This window comes from Tachysurus vachellii, chromosome 1 (assembly GCF_030014155.1).
Source record: "Tachysurus vachellii isolate PV-2020 chromosome 1, HZAU_Pvac_v1, whole genome shotgun sequence".
NCBI lineage: Eukaryota > Metazoa > Chordata > Actinopteri > Siluriformes > Bagridae > Tachysurus > Tachysurus vachellii.
In genome coordinates, this window is record NC_083460.1 from 12,174,042 (window position 1) to 12,201,994 (window position 27,953).

At 36.1% G+C, this 27,953-nt stretch overlaps 2 protein-coding genes across 3 annotated transcripts in view; one reads left to right on the forward strand and one right to left on the reverse strand.

The window, feature by feature from the left end:
- urb1 (URB1 ribosome biogenesis homolog) overlaps positions 1–1,267 on the forward strand; it is a 36,095-nt gene extending 34,828 nt beyond the window's left edge. Inside the window, exon 41 of the mRNA XM_060872684.1 lies at positions 560–1,267. Coding sequence (XP_060728667.1) covers positions 560–735 — 176 coding nt within the window. The 3' untranslated portion in view covers positions 736–1,267. The remainder of the gene's footprint in view (positions 1–559) is intronic.
- pitrm1 (pitrilysin metallopeptidase 1) lies at positions 1,074–26,457 on the reverse strand. 2 transcript variants are annotated; one of them, XM_060872709.1, is made up of 27 exons: positions 26,255–26,457; positions 24,363–24,465; positions 22,783–22,889; positions 19,634–19,785; positions 17,996–18,110; positions 17,797–17,893; positions 15,915–16,075; positions 14,547–14,673; positions 14,319–14,407; positions 13,760–13,888; positions 13,544–13,657; positions 11,779–11,875; positions 11,474–11,608; positions 10,976–11,114; positions 8,862–8,978; positions 7,954–8,083; positions 6,817–6,937; positions 5,337–5,413; positions 5,082–5,247; positions 4,776–4,876; positions 4,333–4,453; positions 4,176–4,232; positions 3,952–4,064; positions 3,741–3,866; positions 1,896–2,041; positions 1,562–1,664; positions 1,074–1,424 (listed from the first exon to the last, which is right to left on the reverse strand). In XM_060872709.1, exons 1-27 carry the CDS (start codon positions 26,287–26,289, stop codon positions 1,331–1,333), a joined length of 3,072 nt encoding a protein of 1,023 aa, XP_060728692.1. In that variant the 5' UTR covers positions 26,290–26,457; the 3' UTR covers positions 1,074–1,330. The 2 variants fall into 2 exon arrangements, with proteins under 2 accessions (XP_060728692.1, XP_060728681.1); XM_060872698.1 differs by having other exon boundaries at positions 24,363–24,468.
- Positions 26,458–27,953: the final 1,496 nt, after the last annotated feature.

Consider the following 27,953-nt stretch of genomic DNA (forward strand, 5'->3'; position numbering starts at 1 on the left):
TGCTAAGGATCAACAATAAAATATGTTAATTGAAACCTAATCAGGGGCACGGTGGCTAAGTGGTTAGCACGTTCGCCTCACACCTCCAGGGTTGGGGGTTTGATTCCCGCCTCCGCCTTGTGTGTGTGGAGTTTGCATGGTCTCCCCGTGCCTCAGGGGTTTCCTCCGGGTACTCCGGTTTCCTCCCTGCTCCAAAGACATGTCTGGTAGGTTGATTGGCATCTCTGGAAAATTGTCCGTAGTGTGTGATTGCCTGAGTGAATGAGAGTGTGTGTGTGCCCTGCAATGGGTTGGCACTCCGTCCAGGGTGTATCCTGCCTTGATGCCCGATGACGCCTGAGATAGGCACAGGCTTTGTGCAAATATACCGAGGAGAGACGTTTTTCTTCTGTTTGTGCAGTTTGGATGTTGTTAACTGTTAAATACAATTAGAATTTATACTTTTGAAAGTGTATTTATTTATAGCATTTTTTTTCACAAGTGCACAGAACTGTACTTTTATTGACTTTTTTTTGTGTGTGTTTAATGCTTCACTGTAATTTCTTTTGTTTTTTTGTAGAAGCAGGTCTGAAGCTATTGTCCTTGTACATTCCTGAGATGTGGTGTGGAGCCAAGGTGCCTCAGCTACTCCTGACTCACGCCCAGCTGGTAACCAGAGGACGAAAGAACTCCCAACGAAAGTCGAATACACCCATCATGCAAATTTGTGAAGACATTCTGACTACTGTTAAATAGTTTTAAGACCTTGCCACTAAAAATGTTTTTTTTTATTTTTTATTTTAATATTCACATAATTGTATATTCACAGAAATGTATGCTTCCTCTGTGTATTTTCTTGAAAATTTCTATTAAAAAAAAATCAATGTAAACATGCATTGGGTAGCTTAGCAACACAGTTTTCTTTTGGAAAATATATACATATTGCGTATGTCTACTAAATTCTTTATGAAGACAATTTCCATTTGCTTGTTAGTGTGTTTTATGGACCATAAATGCAGAGTTGTAATCAGTGCCATTTTATGTACTATATAGTGACCAATAGTCTCTAGGGAATATAATTACGAGTAACAATATTATTAATAAAGCCACTTTATTTGGGTAGGAAGATGCATAAGGACAGATAACAGCAAGGTTACACATCATTTCAGGAGTCACATCAAATAATAAATCACGTCTATTAAATACTTTAGCGTTTACATGTAACATGTAGGGCACATAATTTAGTCACAATGTGCAAAATATCTGTGAATAAAAAAACTACAAGTAATTCACATCTCACTGTTGATGTATGTGTAATCATAGTTGATGTTGAAGCACAAAATTGTTGTGCCTACTTCACAACCCAGGATGGGTCCTTTTTAATACTCTCATTTTCAGGACCCAAAACTGCAGATCCACGTGTCCTCTGCCCAGTGCCAAGATACCTGCACACATGTTGAAACATTATTTACAGCATTGCAAAACTCTATGCATTTTCATTTTAACAGTGTCCAGGATTGAACGATAGGGGAATTTCATATATATTGTGTTTTATTATTTTTTTTATTCAACATGGCCTTACCGGTTAGCCACATCAATAAGGTTTTTGTGTGTGACAGCAAAGAGTCGTTCTCTGTGAGCCTGTTTCATTTCATTAGTGATCCCATTCAAAAAAAGCTCCAAACCTACAACACATCAAAGGGAGACCTTTAGATATAGTAATAACTTGAAGTACAATAAAATTAAGGAAACCCCCGAGGCACGGGGAGAACATGCAAACTCCACACACACAAGGCGGAGGCGGGAATCGAACCCCGTGCCCCCTAAAACTAAAATTTTAATTATTAAATAAATTTTCTATAAAACACTCAATAGCCCAGAAGCAAGATTAAATAAAGTTGTGTGAAATGGTTGACCTTTGTCTGATGGAGCAACTGGGGCATCTACAGCGGAGAAGACGGACAGTTTGGCCTCATCCACATCCTGCTCTGTAAACCTACCATCTTGAGCCCAACCCACACAACTGCGAAACACTTCCAGTGTCTGAGAACAGTTAGGGTCTCTGTTAAGACAATTATGCATAAGCATTAGTTTTTTCAAATGAATAAAAAGTACATACTGTATATTGACAAAGATTTTAAGTGTCGTTGTGGTATAGCTCTATTTACAAAATATATGATTATATTGAAAGCCATAAAGACATCAGGTGCATCGTCCCCAAAACCAAACTATAGGAAACAAGCATTTAGTGCTGATGGGTTTAAAGAAAATGAAAAATGCAGGTGAAAAACGTATCACATGCAAACCTACAAACAGTCAAACCTCTTTCAGGTTTTACATGTCGGATTTGATGGGGTCTTAGTATACATATAAATCACACACCAGACAAGTCAAACTACGCTGCACCGAAAAATTTAGACTGCAATCTGATGACATCGTGAGCTGGAATCCTATCAGTTTTACAGAAATAAAAAAACATACAATGAAAATTTTAAAAATATGAAATTAATTTTATACACATGTATATAACATACTAATGGGTTTGCTGTTATGGCTAAATTCTCTTACGGTACAATTTTAAATTACCTCTCATATAGCATTTAAACTCAAAAATGCCTTCTGGCATTTCCAGAGAAATTAAAATTACTTTTGAATCTGAGGCCAGAATTTTCTAACTGTAAAGTTGAAATTTGATTTTAAACCAGTCAACAAAGTCAGTTTTGGCTCTGTTCTTGTGATTAGAGACTGTATATGCTTGTGTACATCTCATACATAAAAGCACTAGTCACTTTATCAGGAACACCTGTACACCAGCTCATTTATACACTTATCCAATTACCCAATCATGTGGCAACAGTTTATCCCTAATGAGCAAGCCTAAGGCAACAAGGGCATGAATAAAACTCCCTGAGGCGATATGAGGAGGAAACCCTGAGAGGAAGGAGGCTCAGAAGCGAAAGACAAGATGATAGTTTTCTAATTATTAACTGTCCAGTTTTGGTGAGCCTCTGCCTGCAACAGTCTCAGATTCTTGATCTTTGCGGACAAGATTAGAAACTGATGTTGTCTTCTGCTGTTGTTGTCCATTTACCACAAGGTACAATGTATTTTGTAGGCTGAAATGCTTTTCTGCTCTCCACAGGTACAAAGAGTGATTTTGTGAATGACTGAATAACTACATAAATGAACAGGTATAAATGCCTTCCTATTAAAATGAACAGTGTAATATACATGGGAGTTCTGTACGTAATATATGGATGTAATATACTGGCAAGTTTCAATTGCTCATTTTTATTATGCTTGCATTTAGCAGTCTTTATTGAAAAAAAAAATATCTGCATACTTTTTTCACCAGGACAGGAACACTTAGTGCTTACAAAAGGTATTCCGTTATAAGGATGCTAACACTTCTTGGATAATAGTGTCTACAGCTTGGACTGCAATTTGTACTTATGCAGTGATGAAAGTGAAATGCAGTCCAATAGGAAATACATTCACTTACACCAGTTACGGCAAAAAATAAAAACCGATACGATTTATTATTGCAAATTATGAGAAGCAAAGCCATTACTGCTTTCCTTTTTAAAATGTAATGCAACAATACAGACTGCTTTTACTGGCATACAAAATGTTGTCCATGGTTAAAAATGCAGCTTTTATTCTCTTTGATGTGAATTGAATTGCCACTTGCTGCTGTGAAGACCATAGCATAATTCACATACACAGCCGAAACATGTATAGCAGCTGTTTCATTTTCTTACCTATACGAGTAAAAGGCAAACAGACCATCTCTTCCTACTTTTGCTCCTCCTCCATAGGCCCCACCTTTCTCTCTGATTTCTCCATGTAGAAACTTAGCACTCATCATCCTTCCTAAAACACACAGACTAAAAGAGAACAAGCAATGTGTATACAAACTATTAAGACATTTATTTGAATAGTCACAGCACACTATGTATGTGTGTTTTATACCTGGCATAATCCTCGTGTGTCATGGGGACAGTGCGCACACACTCGCTGACAAAGTTCACAGAAAAGGGAAATTCGAAATAAGTCTTCATCTGACATGGCTTAAAATAAGCCTCCTAAAAACCCAAGGAGAAATGAAAATGAAAATACAAACACCATATAAAAAAGTAAAAAGAAAGAAAGAGTAATACATGCTGAATAAAGTACTGTAATATAAATATACATACAGAGACAAGGTAGCGACTAGCAACAGACTGAGCAGGAGCCTGAGGATCCAATGGTCTCTGGATAGAAGTGCAGACACTCAAAACAATTTCATGGCAGTAAACGAATTACATTTTAAAATTAGAGCAATAACTCAGACAGGCAGGTCTGGTAAATTACCTCAACAACAACTGCTTTGACAGATTTCCGCTCCTTCTTCTTAGAGGATATACCACCCACAAACCTCTCCAGCTCATCTGCGGCGTCGGTCATTTTCTGAGGAGTTGCGTTAACTGCACACCTTACATGGGTAATTAAACAACAATTTAATATATTATATTAAATTAAATATATTTAATATATAATATTACATATTAATAAACCATATTATCCAGTTTTATGAACACTGGAACCTTGAGCTCAGATTAGGTGGTTCAGTGAGGGTTTCTGAGACTTGTTTGGGAACAATAAGCTAATACTTGATCATTGAAATGCTTGTTTTGGGTGTAAAATGAAACATAGGTGTAGATGTTTTGGACATTTTGTGTATAGTAGTGTTTAGCACATTAACTTTTCAAAGAAAGAACATTTTGAGGATGTTTATAATTTAAAATCACTGGCACCTCATATTATCTGGATTCAAAATGTGTCTCTTTATTCTGGGTAGCTTCCTTAAAACTGGTGTCAGATCAGGCATCTCTGCTATTCTCTTCATGAAGCTTACCTGAGAGAAAACACATAAATGCTACATTGCAAACAAATATCAAACAGTTCAAATAGAATTCTACATTAGTTGTGGGTTCAGGTTAAACAAGTTTCTAAAGATATCCTAAGTAATTGCAATTGAACCCTTGTAATGTAAATGTTTTGTCATGCAGGATACACGAGGTGATATGAAGTAAGCTCGATATTATCTGGTACTGAATTACCTGGTCCATACCAGCGAAGGTCTCGTACAGATCAGCGCTAGGTGTGAGCGAGCGCCCTGCTCGTGTCATTGCATAAACGTGACCTGAATATGAAATCCCATTGGACAACTCTTGAGCTGATGACATCAGCAACACCTTCAGCCTCTCCTCATCATCAAAATGAGGACTAGAACACAAATAGATCTCTTATAATGGCAAACTAAAATTGAAAAATTTTATATTTACAAATGTTTCTATTCACTCTCTGATACCTACCAGTTAAATATGTCACTCCAAAGGTGGAACATATCAGGCAAGTTCCTCTCAAGACAGGATGAAGTAAGGAGAATGCCCTGTAAGACAAATAGTCATAACAGTTTAGAGATAATGATTACGTATAGATATAACTCTAATGTACATAGACATGAACAGATATTAGTTTTGTATTAAAGACACTTATAGTCACTCATGCAAACGAGTATGTATACAGCAGCAGGACACAGGTTACACTCATGTCCGTGGGCACAGGATCACTTAAACTAAATCAAAGCTACAAAAAGACTAGCAAAAATCAACCAGATTAAACTGCTGACACAAAGACGTTTGGGTACCTGGATTCATAATTCTGACAATCCATCTGCATAGTGCTTCAGAGATAAAGATTCACCAATCCAGTCAAACATTTTCTGTACAGTTTCAATTTCAGATGTGCTTGGACATTGTTGGGTTTGACTGCTAATAAATTATTATTAATTAATAATTCTGCCATCAGTGCTAGATAAAGCATCCCTAATTTAACACATTTTGTCTTTTCCCCCATTTTTTATTTGTATCTGCAATTTCTGGTACTCATTTAATGTTACAATTAATATAATGTCTTACTTCGAGGTATCTATAAATATCATTTTGGTTAAGCCCATATTTTAGCTTTAATGATTCATAACTTTGTATTTTAGCCTCCTTGCTTAGCCCAAATTCAGAATATGTCGTCTGCTCTATTTGGGACAAATCAGTGTTAAAAGCACAACATTTCAATATTCTCAAAGTAACTTCAAACCCACACTTTCTTTGTCACCCTTGTCTTTGTTTTAAATGATAGGTTAATCCATGGATTTGTTTCCTCGACCATTCTAGTCCTTAGTTTGTCATCAGCAACACTGAAACAGGTAGTGGAGATTCTTTTATTACCCCACCTTCTGTTTCCATCCATTTTGGTGAGTATACTGTCCTATTTTATAATTTGTTGAGTCAACATTTCTATTAAAAGTGTCTGAAAGAGATTTTTACCAAATTTTGGTATCATCATTCACAATGAATCAAATTAAAAACTTAAACTATACAAAAAATGAATAATCTGTTTTTTTTGCTTAAGGGACCAAATCAAATATTTCTGAAACAATTCTAGATAAATTTACACCTTTACAAAAAACTTATTACATTTCAAATCAACTGTCTCTCTTTGTGAGCTTGTGAGAGAGTGCATAGTTTCATAATCATGTATATCTGAATGCTGTACAACATTATTGGATTTATACCTAGTTTCAAACTTATTCTCCTTTCATTTTAGGATACTGATTACTTAGTTTGCTAGTTTAGTGATTTTGGAAGTTTTTCCCCAAAAAAATAAAATAAAAATCAGGAGCTCTCTCACTACGCTGCCATCTTGCTGATGTCCAATCTGAACATTTTGAATAGCTCTGTTTTATATCGTTATGCCCGTTTCCTTCATAGACATACTACTTTATTATACATTTACCTGTTCATACATGTCAAGGTCACATGTGTCTGGTATGACCTTCGGAGTCACAGACATGCCACCGGTCTTCAGCTCCATCTGCTGGGCCTGTTGCCGATAGTCCAGTTTCCCACAGCCCAACCTGAGATTACAAAAATACCAAAAACAAGCTAAACAATAACTTCCACATAACACCTAAACATTGATTTACAATATTTACTCACATATCAATTTTAGATACTAAAATAAAACTGAATTTACTAAAGAATGAACAAGATTACTTAAGACACAATAGAGTAACCAATGGTTCTTTAATCAACAACACACAGTTTATATTTTTAAAATCTACATTATATAACTACACACTGATCAGCCCATAACATTAAAACCACTGTGACAGGTGAACAACATAGAATAACTCATGTAAGATCTGCTCAACTTTCAAAACATCCAAATTGTGAAGACTGGGTTAAAACATCTCCAGAATGGTAGGTCTTGTGGGATGCCTGCCTGGATCAACTCTACAGAAGAGCTACTGTATTACAATTTCCTGAAAAATATAAAGTTGGCTATTATTGAAAAGTGCCAGAACAGACAGTGCACAGACACTGCAACTTGTATGATATGGGTCTACATAGCTGTAGACATGTCAGAGTGCCCATCCTGACCACCATCTACTGCCAAGAGCACCTACAATAGCCAATGTGAGCATCAGATCTGGACCTTACAGCAAAAGAAGAACGTGACACTGTCTGATAAAACTTTTTTCTTTTTACATCGTGTGCATAGCCAGAAGCATGTGCATCAGTTATCTGGAAAAAAGACATTGCCAAAATTAACTAGTAGAATGCAGTGTGATATCCTCCATGGGAAATGCTGGACAGATACTGCAGCACACATTCAAAGATCTTGTGGAATCCATACCTCAACAGTTCAGAGCTGTTTTGGTGGAACAAGTGGGATCTACACTATATTAGGTAGGTGGTTTTAATGCTATCACTGATCAGTGAATAATAATATATTTTAGAGCTTTACTTTCACAAACAATGCCATGACTTGTCCTCAACTCTTTCCCTCTATGACAGGGTTCATGCAGTATGGACATATAACATCATCTCTAATAGCAGTAAAACTGCTATGACTTATTTTAAGTCTCACTTAGTGATAACACTGCAGAAAAGGGGGACATAGATCTTCAGGTCCTCTGACAAGGTGTTGAGGTTACACATAGCCCTGAAATACACCATGCCATTAGTGGGCTGCTCACAGTACTGAATGGGAACTCCTCCTGGAAAAGAACAATTGAAGAGGATACGTCTGTCTGCTTTAAAGCAATAATAAAAACAGTATGCATTCAGAATTTTGACTATTATTGTAATTAACCTTCAATAAATGCAATAAAATAATTATAAAATATAGACGCACAGAACACTTGGTGGGCCCAAGCACAAGGGTGCATTCATGAGCCAATACTGACATGTGCATGACTATCCTCATCACTGAAAATAAATACGTCCTGTTTCCATAGTGTGACAACACTGCCTAAGATATCAGAATATCTATCAAAACATGTGCTAAATTATTTGATATCATGCAGACCAAATTTGGTTTAAATCTTGAATAATCCCCATAGTAGAAGTATTTACTAGGGTATGTGTTTGGGAAATTTAATGGAGAAAAGATACAATACTTTGCTTTACACTACATGGACATTTTTTTATAAGTATATACAACATTCCATGTTCTAATGAATTCCCATCACTGCAACATATTCAGATCCAATCTTCTCTATTTTTGATATATTTATTTTTCTATTTATTTGCAAGTTCCACCATATTTTCCCTATATGCCCTATAAGTTCTATTTTTACTTTATTCATGTCTGTGTCCTTTTTATTCTTTTTACCTTAGTTTCCATTGAGGCTTGTGCTCTAATTAAATAAATAGATTTAAATAAATTATAATAAAAGAATTAAACTAAAGAAACTAACAGCGGTCTTTATACAACTAAAAGGCACATCTGATAGTTTGATAAAATGTGTGTTGCATGTGTACGGTCTTGTTTACCTGCAGTACCCATCTGTACAGAAGTGTGTGGTATAGTGGGTTCAATGTCAGACACCTTTAGAGCAGGTAAGCAGGTAGTGTCCTGAGTTTTGCTCTGCTCAGCGAGCAACTGTAAACCTGAAATATAATAGCATAATAAAGTCCAATGGTAACTAACTAACTGATAAAAAAAAAGAAAACCACCAAACAGTATCACGTCAATTAAATGAACCGATTTATGATACATTTATGATGTAAATGATCTCAGAAGCACTCAAAGTCAAGTTTATAATAGATTCTGATTGTGTGACTTTTCTAGAATGTCACAAAGACAAAACAGAAAGTCAATCTTTTAGATCTCTAGAAATAGAAATATTAGATGCTATTGTTGTCAGCTGCATTTCTCGATTTGAGTAAAACACTGAGTAAACAAGCTTATGTTTTAGAGCAACAGTCACACTAGACAAAAAAGTTGGTCAGATATTTCCACAAGACATCTGGACATGGAAATAAAAATGTATAAGCAGTTAAATACTTCGTTAAGCACAAATATGGACATAACAGATAAACAGAAGATTTCACATGTCAAAAACACATATCTAAGATCACAAATGGCATCATGAATCTACAGATGCAGCCCAAATGAAGCCATGGCTGCTGAGCTCCACACTCCCTGATAACATGCCCCATGCATGCTCTTGCATTTTTTTCTTCAGAATGTGCATAGCAGAGTATGTTGCTAAACTTCATTTAGAGCGGGGAGAGCAGCAACTAGAAAATAGAACAGACCCCCCGTATAACAGAACCATTAATCACACATAGAGTTAAAAATAGGAAAGGAAAATAATAAATGGATAAATAAATAATTAAATAATATAAATAGCATGCCGGAACCCGTGTTCGTTGTACCAGTTTATGTCATAAATCTCCACATTTCTCTCTCTCTCTAATTATTTAATTATTTATTTATCCATTTATTATTTTCCTTTCCTATTTTTAACTCTATGCATGATTAATGCTTCTGTTATACGGGGGGGTCTATTCTATTTTCTAGTTGCTGCTCTCCCCGCTCTAAATGAAGTTTAGTTAAGTTCCATTTAAGTGTAAAGTAGCATTAAGAGTGCGAGTAAGTGAACGAAAATGAAAGTGTAATTCCTCCTAACTCCTCCGCCTGTTTACTCCTCCCTCAACACCTCCGTGCACATCTTCCGTAAAGTAAAACCAGTTTATTTTTTTTAACACTCTCATTTATTACTGTATGTTTACTGTATAAATACAGGTACTGTACATTTTTCATATTCAAAACACAAACAAAACAACTAGAGTGGAATTTTGTGAGCTGGAACGGATTATTGGGATTTCAATTAATTTAAATGGGGAAAATTGCTTTGAGATACGAGCAATTTGAGATACGAGCAAAGTCACGGAACGAATTAAACTCGTATCTCGAGGTATCACTGTATAGCGGAGGAATCACAGAATGAATAGCTCCAGATACTGGTCAATTTTGGTGCAAAATCTTAAGGCTTCTGCTAAAAAACTTGATGAAGTGGAATTTCACCTTCCAAAATGACAATGCGCTAAATGAAACACACCCACATTCAACAAGGAATGGCTTCACCAAAACTCGATATATGTTTTGGAATGGTCCAGCGTCCAGATCTAATTCCAATTGAAAATATGTTGGGTGACCTGAAAAGGGCTGTGCACAGGAGATGCCTAAACAATATCACGGAGTTAACATGCTTTTGAAGGGAAGAGTCAAATTGTGCCACTTAAAAAAGGTCATGACAGGATTTATCTTGGTTTTTATAACCACTTTAGATGTTACATTGCAGTACAACACATTACGTTCATCTCCAGTCCATATTTTCTATCACTTATTTATTTATTTATTTTTTCACTACAGAAAAATCCAGTCCTGTTGGATTTTACTCAAGACAAATCTTGCAACCTCAGAGGTATGAATTACTTTAAGGTAATTTGCATATCTGGAATAAGGCACAGAGAAAATTGAGAGCTTTCTTGAATTTCCCTGTGAACTTGCTTACTCTGAATGTGAACCACTAAGGAGGTTCTGGATGATACTGAAGACAATTCTGCAGGTCTGTGTGAAAATGTATTCTGGTTTGTACCTTTTTCATAGATAGCTTTGTAGTCAACATCAGTGAGATCTTGTACTTTCTGCTGGAGTTTTTCATGCTCCACTTTTTTCCGTTTCTCCAGATACTGTTCATCTGGACTCATGGACAATGTCAACCTGTGTGTGTTGTCCTGAAACACCAACTGTAATCAGTCACTCTGTAACAAGCATTAGCCTCACTCTCCACAAATAGCTGTTAATGAGGTTTATATAAGTTTGTTTGTAAAGTTTAGTATGGGGGCACACACACACACACACACACGCACACAAACCACAAACCCATAACGACAGGTGAAATAAAGAACACTCATTCTTATTAGCACCTGTCAAGGGGTGGGATATATTAGGCAAGTAAATAAAAATGAAAGGGCAAATTGTCAATCATAACATCAGTCAGCAAGCAATACATGGAGCAATACATGGTCTCTTTTTTTCCATGTGGTTATTGAATGTCATCATTAGATGCTATATTGTCTAATGTGCATATTACCTTAAAATAGTGCCGGACTTTGTCCTGTAGGTAGTGAGGGTTGTCATGCAGACACTGTCTGAACCTAGAGACAGTGTCACTGATCTTCAGCAATTGCACTGGGTCTCCTTCGTGATTCCAGCAAGATGCGATATACTAGAAAGATGCAATGATATTTTAAAATATATTTATATAAAGTTGAAGTGAAATGTGCATGAAAGTGCAGGGCACTGAACATTCTATTTAAGAGCATTTACATTATTTACAATATCTAGTGAACAGCAGTGTACAATTGTGTATGTGTATATATGGAACATGTAACTTACAGAGGCAAGGGCCAGGCCAAAGTTGGTAGACTGGTGCTTCATCTGAATCTCAATTTTATGTAATAATGCCTCAATCCGCTCCTCTTCAAAGCCATTCCTGCAACCATTCACAACCAAACAATTAGGTCTAAAACATTTTTGTATTTACAGTAATAGACAGAGTCAAAAACCTTGCATGCAAGCATAAGCATGCACATTTGCATAAAGTTCCTAGCATGTGCCTGGGTAGTAAATACAAAATGAAATTACTAACAAAAAAGTTGTTGGCACTACATATATTAAACAAGTTATGAACCTAATTATAGGAACCATACATACACAAATTTGTTTTTTTTTTATTACTGTACTTTTAGACTTACCAGACTGAAATAACACCATACTATTTACGTCTGTAAAATTCAAAAGGACCTGTGGACCTTTATCGTACCATCACTCAGGCTGATCGCTACATAATAAAGCTGCAATGACTGCTGGTCTGACACTATTCTCCTGTTCTATACCGAGAGAATGTACATGTAGACAAGCCAGCACTGAGACATAGTGTACAAATTTTGCTCAATCGCAGTAAAATTTGGGTCACATTATAGTGAGATTTTAAATCTCTCAATCAATTTTAGTATCTATTTCAAAGTGCTGATGGTCCCAAAAAGCTGATGGTCCCATAAAGTTTTTTGTCCCCTTTATCACTGTTTCCAGCAATTTAGAAGTAAAATACTATACAGTTTCATATCTTCAACAGATAAGCATTCGCCCTAAGAAATCACAATTTCAAATCCCAGCAATGAGACAGTCATCTGTGGCCAGAAGCAGAGGAAGTAATACTGGAGGGATGGTATTTCTCTCTATCCTGTCAGTCATAGTGACGCTAGGCAGTTGTTATCTGTAAGTTGAGTTAAGCAGAAAAGGGAAAATGAATCTTTCCCATTACTGTGTTACATTGCCCTGTGTCTTGGCATAAGCAGCAGTTTGAAAAAATGCAATAGTAGTTTTACATGTCTCAAAGCAAGCAAGTGTTAGCTTTCACCCTCCCTGTTGGTATTTGTTGTGTAACTGGAGAGAGTTGCAGTTCTGGACCCATGTCCTCTAGGATAATGATTGAATTATTAGTATATTTGGAGACAGTGTAGGTGGCATTTAATCAAAAGTTTTTGTTTTACTACCCTCAACAAGCTAATAAAGAGTAAAGTGGGAACAAATTGACTGAATAAAGAAAACAAAGACAAAAAAACAAAACAAAAAAAAACTGCAATGTTGCTTTTCAAAGCTTTACAGACCTAAAATATGGACATGCACATTTACAGAATTTAGCAGACGCCCTTATCAAGAGCGACTTACATTTTTATCTCATTTTTGTTATATAATTGAGCAATTGAGGGTTAAGGGCCTCGCTCAGGGGCCCAGCAGTGGCAGCTTGGTGGATGTAGGAATCGAACTCACAACCTTCCGATTGGTAGTCCAACACCTTAACCACTAGGCTACCACATTGGGACACATATATCCCAAAAACGCCATTCGAGATTCACTTAAAGTGATTTTTAGTTTATTTCCAATATTGCTGTATTTTGTGGGTTAAACTCAGGGTTATTCCCTGGATCCATCTTATCAGATGGTTGATGTAGAGATGACACACAATAGCTGATACAGAAACCTACAAACTGATGAAGTAGTTTTTGCATTCCTTAACATCACCTTCACTTGGCACAGGAACTCTCAGTGTTTGGCTGCAAAAATAGACATATTCAAAGCAATTTCACTCAGTGCTTACTCTATGACCTCATCGATGGTTTGGCTAATGATCTGCTTAATATTCTCTGTGTCCTCTTCCGCTGTGCCCTGCAAGCCAATACTAAAGGAGGCCTCCCTGGTACTGCCATCATACCTGTGTGATACATTTGCAATAGATAACACCTGCATAACTGTGCATAAAATTTTTAAAAATTCAAGTTCTAACCAAAAAATGGATATTGACTTGTATGCTTACCCAACTACAGAAGAGAAGTCAGTGCCAATCTTGGGTTCAATCAATGTTTTGTAAAATGGAGAGTTTGGGCCAGAGATCATCAGGGAAGACAGAAAACTGAGAGTAAAAGCCTCAAACGGATCTGTGATGCTGTGTTTAACACACACAGGAAAAAAAAAATCAGTATTTTATTTTAATGATATTTTCCCTACAAAAAAATAGATTACTTATACTATTAAATACACTGGTGTGAAAAAGTTTTTTTTTTGCACGTTTGTCACACGTTAATGTGGCTAGAAAAATTGAAGTCAGGTGTGAAACCACAGTTAAGTTATGTTTTAACACTTTTTCACACTGCCAAGTGGGTATGGATTTTGCTTTCCCTTAATAATAAAGGGAAACATGCAGTTTTTAATAATTAAAAACTGCATGTTGTGTTTACTTGTTTGATCTGAAACATTTAAGTGTGAAAAACGTGCAAAAAAAATAAAAAATCAGGAAGGGGGCCAACAATTTTTCACACCACTGTATCCTATTACTGATTACTTATACATACTCATACTTAAATGTGTATACTTACTCACACAACAGGTAACTGACACACAGTGTGCTCTGTTTAGCTGGATCTGGAGCCAATGTATTAGGACTGCAGTTCACATGAGCTTCCCTCTAAACAAATGAGACAGATTCAATCCTTAATCATGTGCTTCATATGTCAGTGCAAAACTGCTTTCTTTCACATTTGAGCATTTCTGTAGGCACGTGTGGCATGTGTGTGCGCGTGTGTGTATGTCAGAGTGTGACTAACTGGCTGGTCCCATCGGCTTTGCGCTGGTACTGCAGTGTTTATTTTTGTTTTCTTAAACTTGGACAGAGCCTCCTCATGAATCTGCTTCAGATGCTGTTCCAATGGCATGTCACCATAAGTAAAAAATCTGTTAAACAAAAACAGAATGTCAGCAAAGCAGTGATGCTGGGCTTAGCAGTCAGGATGTGTGCATCAGCGAAACCAGTCACCTTAAAGTATTAAAACCAAAAATGCCAGTTAAGCTTGAGAATCTAAAACTACTTTTCCACCCAGATGAAGTCTTTTGATTCTGGGCCATGACTTTAAGTCATTGTCTTAATACATAATGTAACTCCTTCCAAAAATATTGGATGCATTCCTTTAAACTGGCAGACAGAATGTTTCTGTAGTCTTCATTCTGCTGCTACCATCATGAGCCACATCAATAAAGATCAGTGAGTCTGTTATAGAAGCAGGCCATGACAGTATCTCTACTGCACGTAACTAATAAGCCTATATGTTTTGGATCATGTGCAGATAATTTATTTCTCTACGCTTTAGACTTTTTCGATAATCTAGTTGTCAAAACGTTTGTAGCTCATCAACATGAATTCCAATCCAGTCAGACAAGCCCAACTTCTGACACTGTTTTATGGTCCAGTTTTGATAATCACATGCCAGTTGTATGTGCTTTCAGTCATAGACATGGGTTAGTAAGGGCACTTTTAACATGTGCCACTGTAACAAGATAATCAATGTTGTTCACTTCACCTATCAGTGGTTTGACTGTTATGGCTACATATTTAAATTCAGTTTATTTGTATAGCGCTTTTAAAGCAGCTTTACAGAAGTATATATATTATATTAATAAGAAGAAAAAATAAGAAGAAAAATAAATGAAGGAATACATACAATTAAGGTTAAAATTAATTTAAAAATATTCATTTAAAATACTACATATCTATTCCTATCCCTAATGAGCAAGCCGTAGGCGACGACGGCAAGGAAAAACTCCCTGAGATGAGTTCATATCTCAGCTCATATGATATAGGATATACTCCAGATCATCCAGACTCCTAGGTCCTCACAGGCTTTCTAAGTCAGGGGACAGAGAGCTAAATATCCTTTGGATCTTTGTCTTGTTAGAAGAACCAAACACGTCAGTGTTTGAATCCAAATTAATTCAATGTTAAGAGTTGTTTGTGTAAACTCTATCTTTGTGCCATGGATAGTCATAATAAGCATTTCACTTATATTATATTTTTGTGTGTGTGGATTTTTTATTATGAGATTAACCCCAGACTTTTTTCCCCATAACCCAGTTTACTGTGTGTAGGCCAGACTACATGGATAAACATCTGCGATGTTAGAGAATGTGTATGTGTTCACCTTGCGTTGCTGGGATGGTAGTGTGTAGCATGAAAGCATTTCAGTTGTTCCCATGTGAGGTCGGGTATGGCGAGAGGTTCACCTCCTGACACCACAGAGTATGTGTGATCAGGTAACAGCTTATTCTGCAAGTGCTGTGCATACACTTGTTCATTATCCGACTACACACACACACACACACACACACACACACACACACACACGATACATTTTAGAATTTTGTAATACAGATTGCTTAAAACCATGTAGCAATGAACTGATTTCTCTTAATAGACTGTATATTCCTTTTTTTTGTCTTAGCACATCTGCATTAGTATTACAGTGTCTGTTTTCTAAACCTTCCACGGCACCTACTCCTGTACATGGAGGATGTTGAAACTACATTTGCACAGTTGATTGATTTCTTTGGGTTTGCTAAACAAATATGAAATCCTAACAAAAATGTAAGAGAAAATTTCTTGAAGCAAAAGTCCGGAAGATCATAATGTCTAACTAGTTAGTGTGATATATATTTAAGTAGCCTAGTAGTTGGATCAACATCTGCAAGCAATCAATACCTGACTGTCAAATCAAATAAATTCAGTACAAGTCAAAAACTTTTTGACAATATTCATTGTCACGTAACATAGAACTGAACATATGTATGATTGTAGATATGTATAAAGTTCTCTCATTAAATAAATAAAAGTAGGGCTACATTTCAAAATAAGAGAAAATAAATAAAATGTGAAAATTGTGTATGTTTAAATAAAGTGCTTAACTTTCCCTTTTATATCTCAGTGAGGGAACTGAGCTCTAGCTTGGCTTGGATTTTAAACCTGGGCTGAATGGAGTCAGGGCCGTTGATCTTTCTTTCATGTGTAACTTTACTCTAATTCTCTCTCATCTGTCTTGCACTGTGGAGTCGAAGTGTTTACTTCAGGAATGCACAGACTTGATTGGCTGAGCGGTATCACGTGGGATGGCTTAACTCGCATGCAACTGGTCTGTGCATTTCCACTACCACTACCGTAAAGATTACAAAAGATGCTCCGGTTAAAATAGATGCGCACCGTCAAGTTTTAAATCATAACCTTTTGTTTTGGCTGTAGGTCCGGGTCCGGATTGGACAGCTTCTGGGTCCGGACCCGGACCGCGGTCCGCCTGTTAGTGACCTATGCTTTATACCCTTGAAAAGTTGGAACGTAAATACAAAAATGAATACTAAACATTTACTCAATACTTTGAATAAAAATGTGTGTATATAAATAAAAAAGAAAAAGAATGCATCAGTGAGCTCAGCAAGATAAAAAGGCCTGGAAGGTCACAGAAGACATCTCAAGTGGATAATTGCAGAGTTGTTTCCTTGGTGCGGCAGCAAATCTATAAGGTATCTGGTAATTTTTTATTAGGCATATTGTTAAGGCCATTGTAGGTCTTTTCTGGTTCTATAATTCTTCTGGAATTTGCTGGTGCTTCAGTTAATTTTGGTAGTCTGATTAAAATTGATACAAAATTCTTTATATTTCCTGTCTGGTTCTTCTAGTGATGAGTCAAGTTCTGTAATTTTCCTGCTGAGTTCATAAGAATTGTTGATCTATGCACCTTGATACAGTGGATCAGAGAGGGTTACGGTTAAGTTCCCAACAGTGACAGCATAGCAGTTCTGGAACCTGAACCCCTGACTTTTTGATCACTAACACAGCTCATTTATTTTATGAAATTAACATCCACATAAATTCCAGGAGCCAGGTCTTCCCATAGTGCATCGTGGTTCTACCCATAGTGCATCACACCATTTACATCATCTGATGCTTACATGATATTTGTGTAAACAATACATATAATAATTCAATCATTTTGCCAATATTTCTGTAGTATGTAATAATGTTAGTTGACTCACAAAAGCTCCTTTCATCTCATTAAAAACCACTCCTTTAAACATCAGTGAAGACGATGGGTCTGTAGGATGCTCGTTCTCCAAACGCCAGCCTTCCTGCCTGAAAAACACAGACACAAAATTCACACAAACAGAGAACAGTCTAGTTGATTAATATGCCCAATATACACTGTTGTACATAATATACTGATTATGTATATACCAAAAGTCCAGCTCTCGCAAACAGGGGAAGAAAACGGCATCAAGGTAGACGGATAAAAGGTTCTGGAAATCCTTGGCATTCTGAGTGGAGAATGGGTACATTGTATAATCACTAGCTGTGGAATAGAAGACAGTTTAGTTAGTCTCTCTCTCTTTCTCTGCATGCCAAACCTACACACACTTGAGCAAGTACACACGCATTAAAATACATAATGCTCTATTACATTAAGAAGCTAATCATGAGAAGTCATGATTGCAGCATTTGACTGAATCTGAGCAGAAATCATAGCTATATACACTTTTGAATTCATTCTACTACTATGAGCAGTCACATAATCAATAAACACAAGTGGCCCAGTCCCATTGGCAGCCTTACATGCTAATGCCATAACACTGTTTGTTTTTCACTTGGCTAGATGTTTTAAAGGGGTTTTTCTTAACCAAGGAAAAAATTCTACAATCGTCCACTGTAGTTTACCTCCACTTTCATGGTCTTCCAGGCCTTTTAGAGTTGCTGAACTCAATGGTGGATTCTTTCTTTTTAAGAACATACCAATTTACTGATTTGGTCATTCCAAAGGTTTTTGCTATCTGCATATTGAGATTTCCCATAAACAGCAAAAATGTAAATTCAACACTTGGATTCACCTCCAGACCACAACTGGACAATAACCTGTTTATTGGTCAATTATCCAATTACTTGTGATCCTTTGAAAATGGATTGACTATGAAAAACATTGTTATTCCCAAACAGTTAATGCAATCTTTTTGTTAAACAACTTGAATTAAAGCTGAAAGTATACACTTCAGTTTCACCTTAACTGTATTTCAAATCGATTGTAGTGGCAAACAATAGCAAAATTGCATTCCTGTCCAAATACTTATGGATCTGGCATCATTATCATATATAATTTATGCAGCCAGTATCCTCATTTGAATTGTCATAAAAATCACCCACCAGTTGTTGTTCACTAACCTCTACCCCTCTCTGGTGGACATTAATATGGTAATAAAAAGTGAAATGTCTAATTCTAAACCTCAACTTATAAATCCAGCTCATCAACTTATCCTTCTCCCTCATTCATTCTAGTAATAAAAATACACTACATGGCCAAATATTTTTGGCCACGTTTGGTGTGGAAGACCCCCAGTGTTCTGCACAGAGCCCAGACCTCAACCTCACTGAACAGGACTTTTTGCCCAACCTCACTAATGGTCTTGGGGCAAAATGGGAAAATCCTCAGTGTCACACTCAAACAACTAAGGCTTGTCAATGAGGAATTGGATGTTCAACCTGCACATATGAGCACAATAGTCAGGTATTTATCCCTTGGTCTCTTTCTTTATAGATTAATTCCATTATCTCTGCCCAAAACGTCCTATGTACCTTATCAAACATGCTAAGCATTAAGCCACTGTGCCCCACCAAAGTAACTTTACTGTAGAGCAAACAACTTTATCCATATCATTAATCACAACAAATTAGTGATCTTACCTTTTCATTTAAGTTTAATATACCAGAACAAAATTTATAGACCTTCCTAGTATAATATAAAGCATGCATCTTATCTTCTAAGGCTACTTAACACACTCAGACACACACTGAAGGTGTGTGATGTTGACATTGGGTTGTCAGTACCTGTGAAGGCGTTCATAAAGGTGCAGAGAGATCGATTCAGCATTTTAAAGAATGGATCTCTGCACGGGAAACGCTGAGAGCCACACAGAACCATGTGTTCTAGGATGTGGGGAACTCCTGTGCTGTCCATGGGTGTGGTACGAAATTGTACACTGAACAGACACAAAATAAAAATACGTAGAAATGGATAAATAAAATGCAACATATTATTGACATTAAATAAAACACAGGAATAAAAAAAAAATCGCTTATAAGCTACTTGAAATAACTGGCCTAGACCATTTACTTTTTAACTTTCATACATTATTTTACTTGGGGGCAACAACGATAAGTAGTACAGTACATACATGAAGACATGCATGCAAACATATGCCCAAAGACCTAAAAATCTACCCTCATGAAATTGCAGATGTTTAACATATAAAGACAGATATAACAACTTAAATGTCAGACTTGTTACATCTATTGCTGTTTCCAAACTGAACAGCTTATAACACTCTGTTTATCTGTTTACATTTACTTACTTTTACTATACTGCTTGTCCACTACGCATCTCTGCTTACCCTAACTTACATTATATAAACAGAATAGATTATGGATAAAATATATAGTAGTGCAAAAACTAATTATATGTATATATCTAAATATGTATATCCTGTTCATGTTATATTTTTGACATGTCTTCACCACTGAACATTGTTTGTACATACATATATAGGCCACATATATCCCTATTTATAATAAATACATATCACCCTCATAGCTGTATATCTATTTTTTAGCAATTTATTGTAAATTTACCACTTATGCACTTCTGGTTAGATGCTAACTGTATTTCATTGTCTATGTACATGTACTTTGCACAATGACTATAGATTTAAATCTAATCTAGTTATTTAACTTATAATTTAAAATCAAATGGACCACAAAGCCTAATCCTTAATGGGGTGATGACATGAATTTGCATATTTATACAGGCAATTATACAGGTGCATCTGAATAAATTAGAATGTCATGGAAAAGGTCATTTATTTCAGTAATTCAACTTAAATAGTGAAACTTGTGTATTATATAAATTCAGTACACACAGACTAAAGTAGTTTAAGTCTTTGGTTCTTTTAACGGTGATGATTTCGGCTCACATTTCACAAAACCCACCAATCTCAAAAAAATCAAATATGGTAACATGCCAATCAGCTAATCAACTCAAAACACCTGCAAAGGCTTCCTGAGCCATCAAAATGGTCTCTCAATTTGGTTCAATAGGCTACACAATCATGGGGAAGACTGCTGATCTGACAGTTGTCTAGAAGACAATAATAGACAGCCTTCACAAGGAGGGTAAGGTACAAACATTCATTGCCAAAATAACTGGCTGTTCACAGAGTGCTGTATCCAAGCATGTTAACAGAAAGATGAGTGGAAGGAAAAAGAGTGTAAGAAAAATATGCACAACCAATCCCTGAGACGCTTGTCAAGCAAAATCGATTCAAGAATTTGGGAGAACTTCACAAGGAATGGACTGAGGCTGGGGTCAAGGCATCAAAAGCCACAACACACAGACATGTCAAGGAATTTGTCTACAGTTGTTGTATTCCTCTTGTTAAGCCACTCCTGAACCTCAGACAACGTCAGAGGCGTCTTAGCTGGGCTAAGGAGAAGGACTGGACTGTTGCCCAGTGGTCCAAAGTCTTCTTTTCAGATGAGAGCTTTTGTAGAAGTTTTGTATTTCATTTGGAAACCAAGGTCCTAGAGTCTGGAGGAAGGGTGGAGAAGCTCATAACCCAAGTTGCTTGAAGTCCAGTGTTAAGTTTCCACAGTCTGTGATGATTTGGGGTGCAATGTGATCTGCTGCTGTTGGTCCACTGTGTTTTTTGAAAACCAAAAGTCACTGCACCCATTTACTAAGAAATTTTAGAGCACTTCATGCTTCCTTCTGCTGACCAGCTTTTTAAAGATTTCATTTTCCAGCTGGATTTGGCACCTGCCCACACTGCCAAAAGCACCAAAAGTTGGTCAAATGACCATGACCTGAACTTGTATTGTCAAGAGGAAAATGAGAAACAAGAGACCAAAAAATGCAGATGAGCTGAAGGCCACTGTCAAAGAATCCTGGGCTTCCATACCACCTCAGCAGTGCCACAGACTGATCACCTCCATGCAACGCCGAATTGAGGCAGTAATTAAAGCAAAAGGAGCCCCTACCAAGTATTGAGTACATATACAGTAAATGAACATACTTTCCAGAAGGCCAACAATTTACTAAAAATGTTTTTTGATTGGTCTTATGAAGTATTAAAATTTTTTGAGATAGTGAATTGGTGGGTTTTTTGTTAAATGTGACCCAAAATTATCACAATTAAAAGTACCAAAGACTTAAACTAGTTTAGTCTGTGTGTACTGAATTTATATAATACACAAGTTTTACTATTTGAGTTAAATTACTGAAATAAATGAACTTAGTTCATAAGTTGCACCTGTATGTCATGATCAGAAAAATCAAGGAGCGTCTTATAACTGAAGAGGTTCTCCAACCATTCTTTATAAAAGATTTATGCACTGCTCGTGAATGTGTTTTAAAGGCACTATGTAGAAAGTCTGCATAATATTACTGAAATGTTCAAGGTAATTTAACTTAAGTCTTTTTGCACTGCTGTACATATTTAAAAAATATACTAAATACCTTATTTTTAAGAATGAGTTTTCTATAAAAATCTCTTAAACTGTCTCTATTTGTTATGTTGTCATAAAAACTGGAAGTGAGAGTGGTGGCAATATGATTAACTAGCACAGCACTGTTTTGCCAGAGCAGTTTAATTTAGTTTTTAATTTAGTTATGATCAGCAAATCCAAGTTCTTTGAAATTTGATAGAATAATGTTTTTCAATGCAGTCTGATCAACCAATGAAGAAAGGCAATTGAATGGGTACAATAAATAACAAACACGGTACAAAGTCAATATGTATGATGACACCATTTGCATTTTTAAAAAGGTTGACAGTGAAATAAACATCACAGTGACAGAATTGTGAAACTAATAGCCCTAGCAAAAGTAGACACAAACATGCACAAAAGATACCAAAGCACAGATTCAAATTGAAGCACACACCCACAGGCACTGACATGCAAACACACACAGCTATACACACCTGAAGAGGTTATTGGAGTCATCTCTTGCTGCATGTAGAAACTGAGCTCCCGTGACATCATGACTGAGTTTAACTGCCGTCAGGAACAGATCGGGCACTGGAGTTACCTGTACAAACACACAGAATCCAGAAACAATGCTCCCTAAAAAAATTCAGACTTTCATAGTTTCACCTGTATATGCAGATATTGAACCTAAACTTCAATTTAATTTATTTGTATAGCACTTTTAACAATTCACATTGTCTCGACGCAGCTTTACAGAAGTATGGAAACAGAATAAAATCTATATATCTCTAACATCTATCCCTATCCCTAATGAGCAAGCCAGAGGTGATGGTGGCAAAGAAAAACACACGATGATATGAGGAAGAAACCTTGAGAGGAACCAGACTTAGAAGGGAACCCATCCTCATTTTGGTGACACTGGACAGTACATAATTTAAATGTAAATAATGTCCTTACTACAAAAGTTTAAAGTTGTGCAACCGAGAGCTCCTGTAATACTAATGGGTCAGTGCAAATTCTGAGTTCACCACAGATCCAAAACTAATTCCTTCGTGCCGAAGTCTTCAAACGATCGCTGACGAAGACCCGACCATAAAGCTGACTGACAACATTGGTTCAAAGAGGGCATGCCAGTGTCCGAGTTGCCCCATCTACAGCAATCCAATGTGTCACTGGCTGACCATGCAGATCAAACCTTGGCAGAGTGCACACCAGGCAACGAGACTCCAACCAGGAGTAAAATCTCAGGATTCATGAAAGCCACAATGGCTAAACACTTTGGAAGCAGTGGTGGCACAGTGGTTAAGGCGTTGTGCTACTGATCAGGTTGTGATTTCACAGGGTTTTTAACACTGTCTACTTAATGGGTGCTAGATAATGACAAGTTTCCTATCAAGCTGGAATATGAGAAAGAATCTTTACTTTACCTGGATTTTTACATTTTTGCAAGCATTTTTACATAAAGAATATCCATTGTGGGTTCATTTATTCAGTAAAAATGGTGTCACTTTTCCAGATGCAGGTATATCCAGCTAATAAAAATATTCACATGATGGATACAGATAGGAATACAATTCTAGAGACACACATATGATAATTACATTACCCCACTTCTCTGTGGTGCTTTTAATCAGAATAGGGCTTGTGTCATAATTAATTTAATTTATACACAGAGAGGAGTGCCAATGCACGATGGTATATGTTGGACAAAAACAAACCTATTAAGCATTAGGAAGCAATATTCTACAATATATATATTTTTTAATTTCTACAATTCATTGACAAATGGATTGTTTAGGTCTTTCTATGTTGCAGCATTAAGGAGAAGTGGAACTATAAGTCCTAGCCCAAACCTGTTCCAGTATAGCAACATCCATATCAGCTTAATTAATGAATATCAACAACAAATCCCACTGAGCACCTGTATAAAAAAAACATTTAATGCTACAGTACATTTCACAAATTACAATACAATGCAAATAGTTTATTGTGCTATTTTTCAGATGCGTGTTACGTCTAGGTGATAAGTGTGTTTGCCACATGAGATATGAATTGTTTCTTGGTGACTGCTCACCTCTTGTATGGTAAAACCATGGATCTTCTGGCCTACCACATACTGCAGAGCTCGATCCGGGGCAGAGCTGCTCTTTGGTCTCCATGCATACTGGCCCTTAATCCTACTGCCATAAACACATTCACATTCCAAATCACTGAAAGATTATAGAGCTGCTAGATTCATATAAAGATTGTAACTGAGGCTTGATTTGGCCTCCATTTTACAGTTAGTTATAGTCAGACTCAAATGAGGTCAATATAGAAGGAAAGAAGTTTTCAATCCCTTATGAAACAGACATTACAAATTGGTAGACAATCAACTCACTTGCATCAGATCACAGTACCTTCCTATGATTGCAATAAAGATAAATTAATTAAACTGTTATTAATTAATGAATCAATTAATTTGAATTTTAAAGCAATTGCTTTTATAGTCAGTGGCTGTCAGTTGAACTGTATAGTAGCGGTACAAATTACAGTAAATCACTGAACTGATATGAATTTGCAGGTTTGTTTGTCTACGAGGGGCACGGTGGCTTAGTGGTTAACACGTTCACCTCACACCTCCAGGGTTGGGGGTTCGATTCCCGCCTCCACCTTGTGTGTGTGGAGATTGCATGTTCTCCGTGTGCATCGGGGGTTTCCTCCGGGTACGCCGGTTTCCTCCCCCGGTCCAAAGACATGCATGGTAGGTTGATTGGCATCTCTGGAAAATTGTCCGTAGTGTGTGAGTGAATGAGAGTGTGTGTGTGCCCTGCGATGGGTTGGCACTCCGTCCAGGGTGTATCCTGCCTTGATGCCCGATGACGCCTGAGATAGGCACAGGCTCCCCATGACCCAAAGTAGTTCGGATAAGCAAGAAATAAGTTTGGTAGAAAAAGAGAGAAGAGAGAGTGTCTGTCTACCAATTTCAAATTTTAATAATTCCCTCTGGCTAAGTTATATTGACAGCTCCAGAGCAATTACTTTAAAATTTTACAGTCAAACTAATTTAATGGCTACTAATTTAACATTTCCATTGTATAAGAAGGCAAATTAAAATTAATTCGATATAATTAATAGAATAATTAAATATTTATTGTGCGAGTAGTTGTCTGTGAACATATTTGCTTAAGTTTTAGATTTGAAATCCCATCCTGAAATTTGAAGAAGCTTCTTTTACAACAGTAAAATGAAATAAAATATTGATATCATGGTGTCAAAGACTGTCCATGTCTTTAATGTACTAAAAACATATAAATGTGTAAAATAAATAAATAAAAACTAAAAGCGTAAATATAAAAATATTTAACCTGTTTTTATAAGTTTCAATATTTAAACTTATAAAAACATGTATGTAGCAAAATGAACATACACTAAGTTTAAATAAGTTTAAATATTATATGTTATTATATAAGTAAAAATATATTTATTATACATAAACATGTAACAGATGTAACAAACTTAGTGTATGTTCATTTTGCTACATATTTATGTAAAATAAAGATATTTTTACTAATATAATAATATATAATATTTAAACTTATTCAGTTCTGTTACATATTTATGTAAAAATTAATATATTTTTACTAATATAATAATATATAATAATATTTAAACTTATTTAAACTTAGTGTATGTTCGTTCTGTTACATATTTATGTAAATTAGTCATTTTGTAGAAAGTTATTTTACTTGGTTTGTCTCGCTTTAGACTTTAATACCATTAAAAGCTGCGCTTGTAAATATGACTTGAGGTTTTTAGGAATAGCGACTTATTTAATTCAAAAACTAAAGAGAAAGTCTAACGTTATGACACATAAAACTACTTCCTCTGGATTACAGACTGATTTGAGTCTGAGCATAAACACATATATTACTGTGGGATGTTAAAAGTAACAAATATTCCATATATATATAACATATAACTTACCTAAAGGATAAAAGATTTCTAGCTTGCCGAAGCATTGGGGATGCTCAAATCCTGTGTGTCTAAAAATACTCTATATGCTAATTAAATCACAATTACACATTTAACAAATATGAACGGTTTAAGCTACAATCGTACAAATCATCATCGAAGTCCTTTCTTGCCCAACGCTGTCACAGTCGCGCATGCTCAGTTGAACAAAATCCGACCTTGATACAACGAGGCATCCGATTGCTTCCCTCGCGAATAAGTCGACTTTGGATTGGCTATCACGATAAACACGATGAACCGGTAAACTTGTAAACATAGATGTTGGGTGGCTTGTGTTTGTAGATTAGCTTCTCAAACTTCTCTTCTAAATGTCCCACAATAGTTTGATGGTGTATAAGTCAGATGTTTGAGCAGGCCAGGGCAGATGTTGAAGTTCATACTGTTGCTCTTTAAACCAAGACTGAACTGTTTTATCAGTGCTTTATCATCTTGAAAAATAGCACCATTGTTTGGAAATAACAATTGGACAACATAATGCACATGAAAACTTTGAATTGCCAAATACTTGCTAGCAGTAACATTACATTTACAGCATTTGGCAGATGTCCTTATCCAAAGCAACTTACATTATTTCATTAGTTTTTTTTATACAACTGAGTGAAGGTTAAGGCCTTACTCAGGGGCCCAACAGTGGCATCTTGGTGGACCTGGGATCAAACTCACAACCTTCTGATTGGTAGACTAACACCAGAACCACTAGGCTCCCACATGCCTCATGGCCATATAGGCTCATGACGAGGCAGGCAGAATACTAAGATATGTCACCTAAATCTTCACACATCCACCCCATATTTGACAGTTGGATCCAGACAGTCCAGTTTGTGTTTTTTACATGTTAGTATTTTCTTTTTCTTATTTTCTTTTATTTATTATTATATATTTATTTAATAATTTTTGGACTCTTTGTCTCCCATAACTGAGCTGTTTGACTCCAGAAGCAGCTTAGGTGCTCCACTGTAATCTTAGATGAGGTCCTAATAAGAGATAAAGCACTGAGAATACTGATTGCTAAACAGTTTAGAAACAAACTTGGTTGTCATGATTCACTTAACCCTTTTTTCCTTCTCTAGAAATGTGTTAATCGCCATGTTTTGCATTGTCTTGTTTTTATTTTTTTATGAGATGGTTGAAGATGTGCTAAAATCCAAGTCTGGTGGTGAAGAAGTACTACAGGAGTATCAACTAACAGAAAACCTCACAGAAGCCACAATAAGACATACTGTTTCACCTTGTATCACTCTGGCCACGACAGTTTATTTAAAGTAATTGATTTTTGAGCACCACAAAAGATTTTAATTTCTTTTATCCACATACAAATTTGATACTTAGGTATCATTTTATCACCCATTCACTCAAAATTAAAAAAAACAATCAAGTCACTGGCTAAAAAGCATCAGATGCACAGTGCTTATCATTGGGAAACCTTGACTGTGAAACATAATGAGTATGTGCCAATTTATCATCAGAGGAGAGAATGTGGTCAACAATAACGTGATCTACTTTTAGTTGATAACATTTACCTATTGGCAGACAAGCTATTTACAGATAATTTTGATGAACGTCATCATGCATTCTTACATAATACTACAAAGTGAGGAAAGGTGTATTATAAAAATGTCAGAGATTAAATTTTATAAAACAGTCGATATTC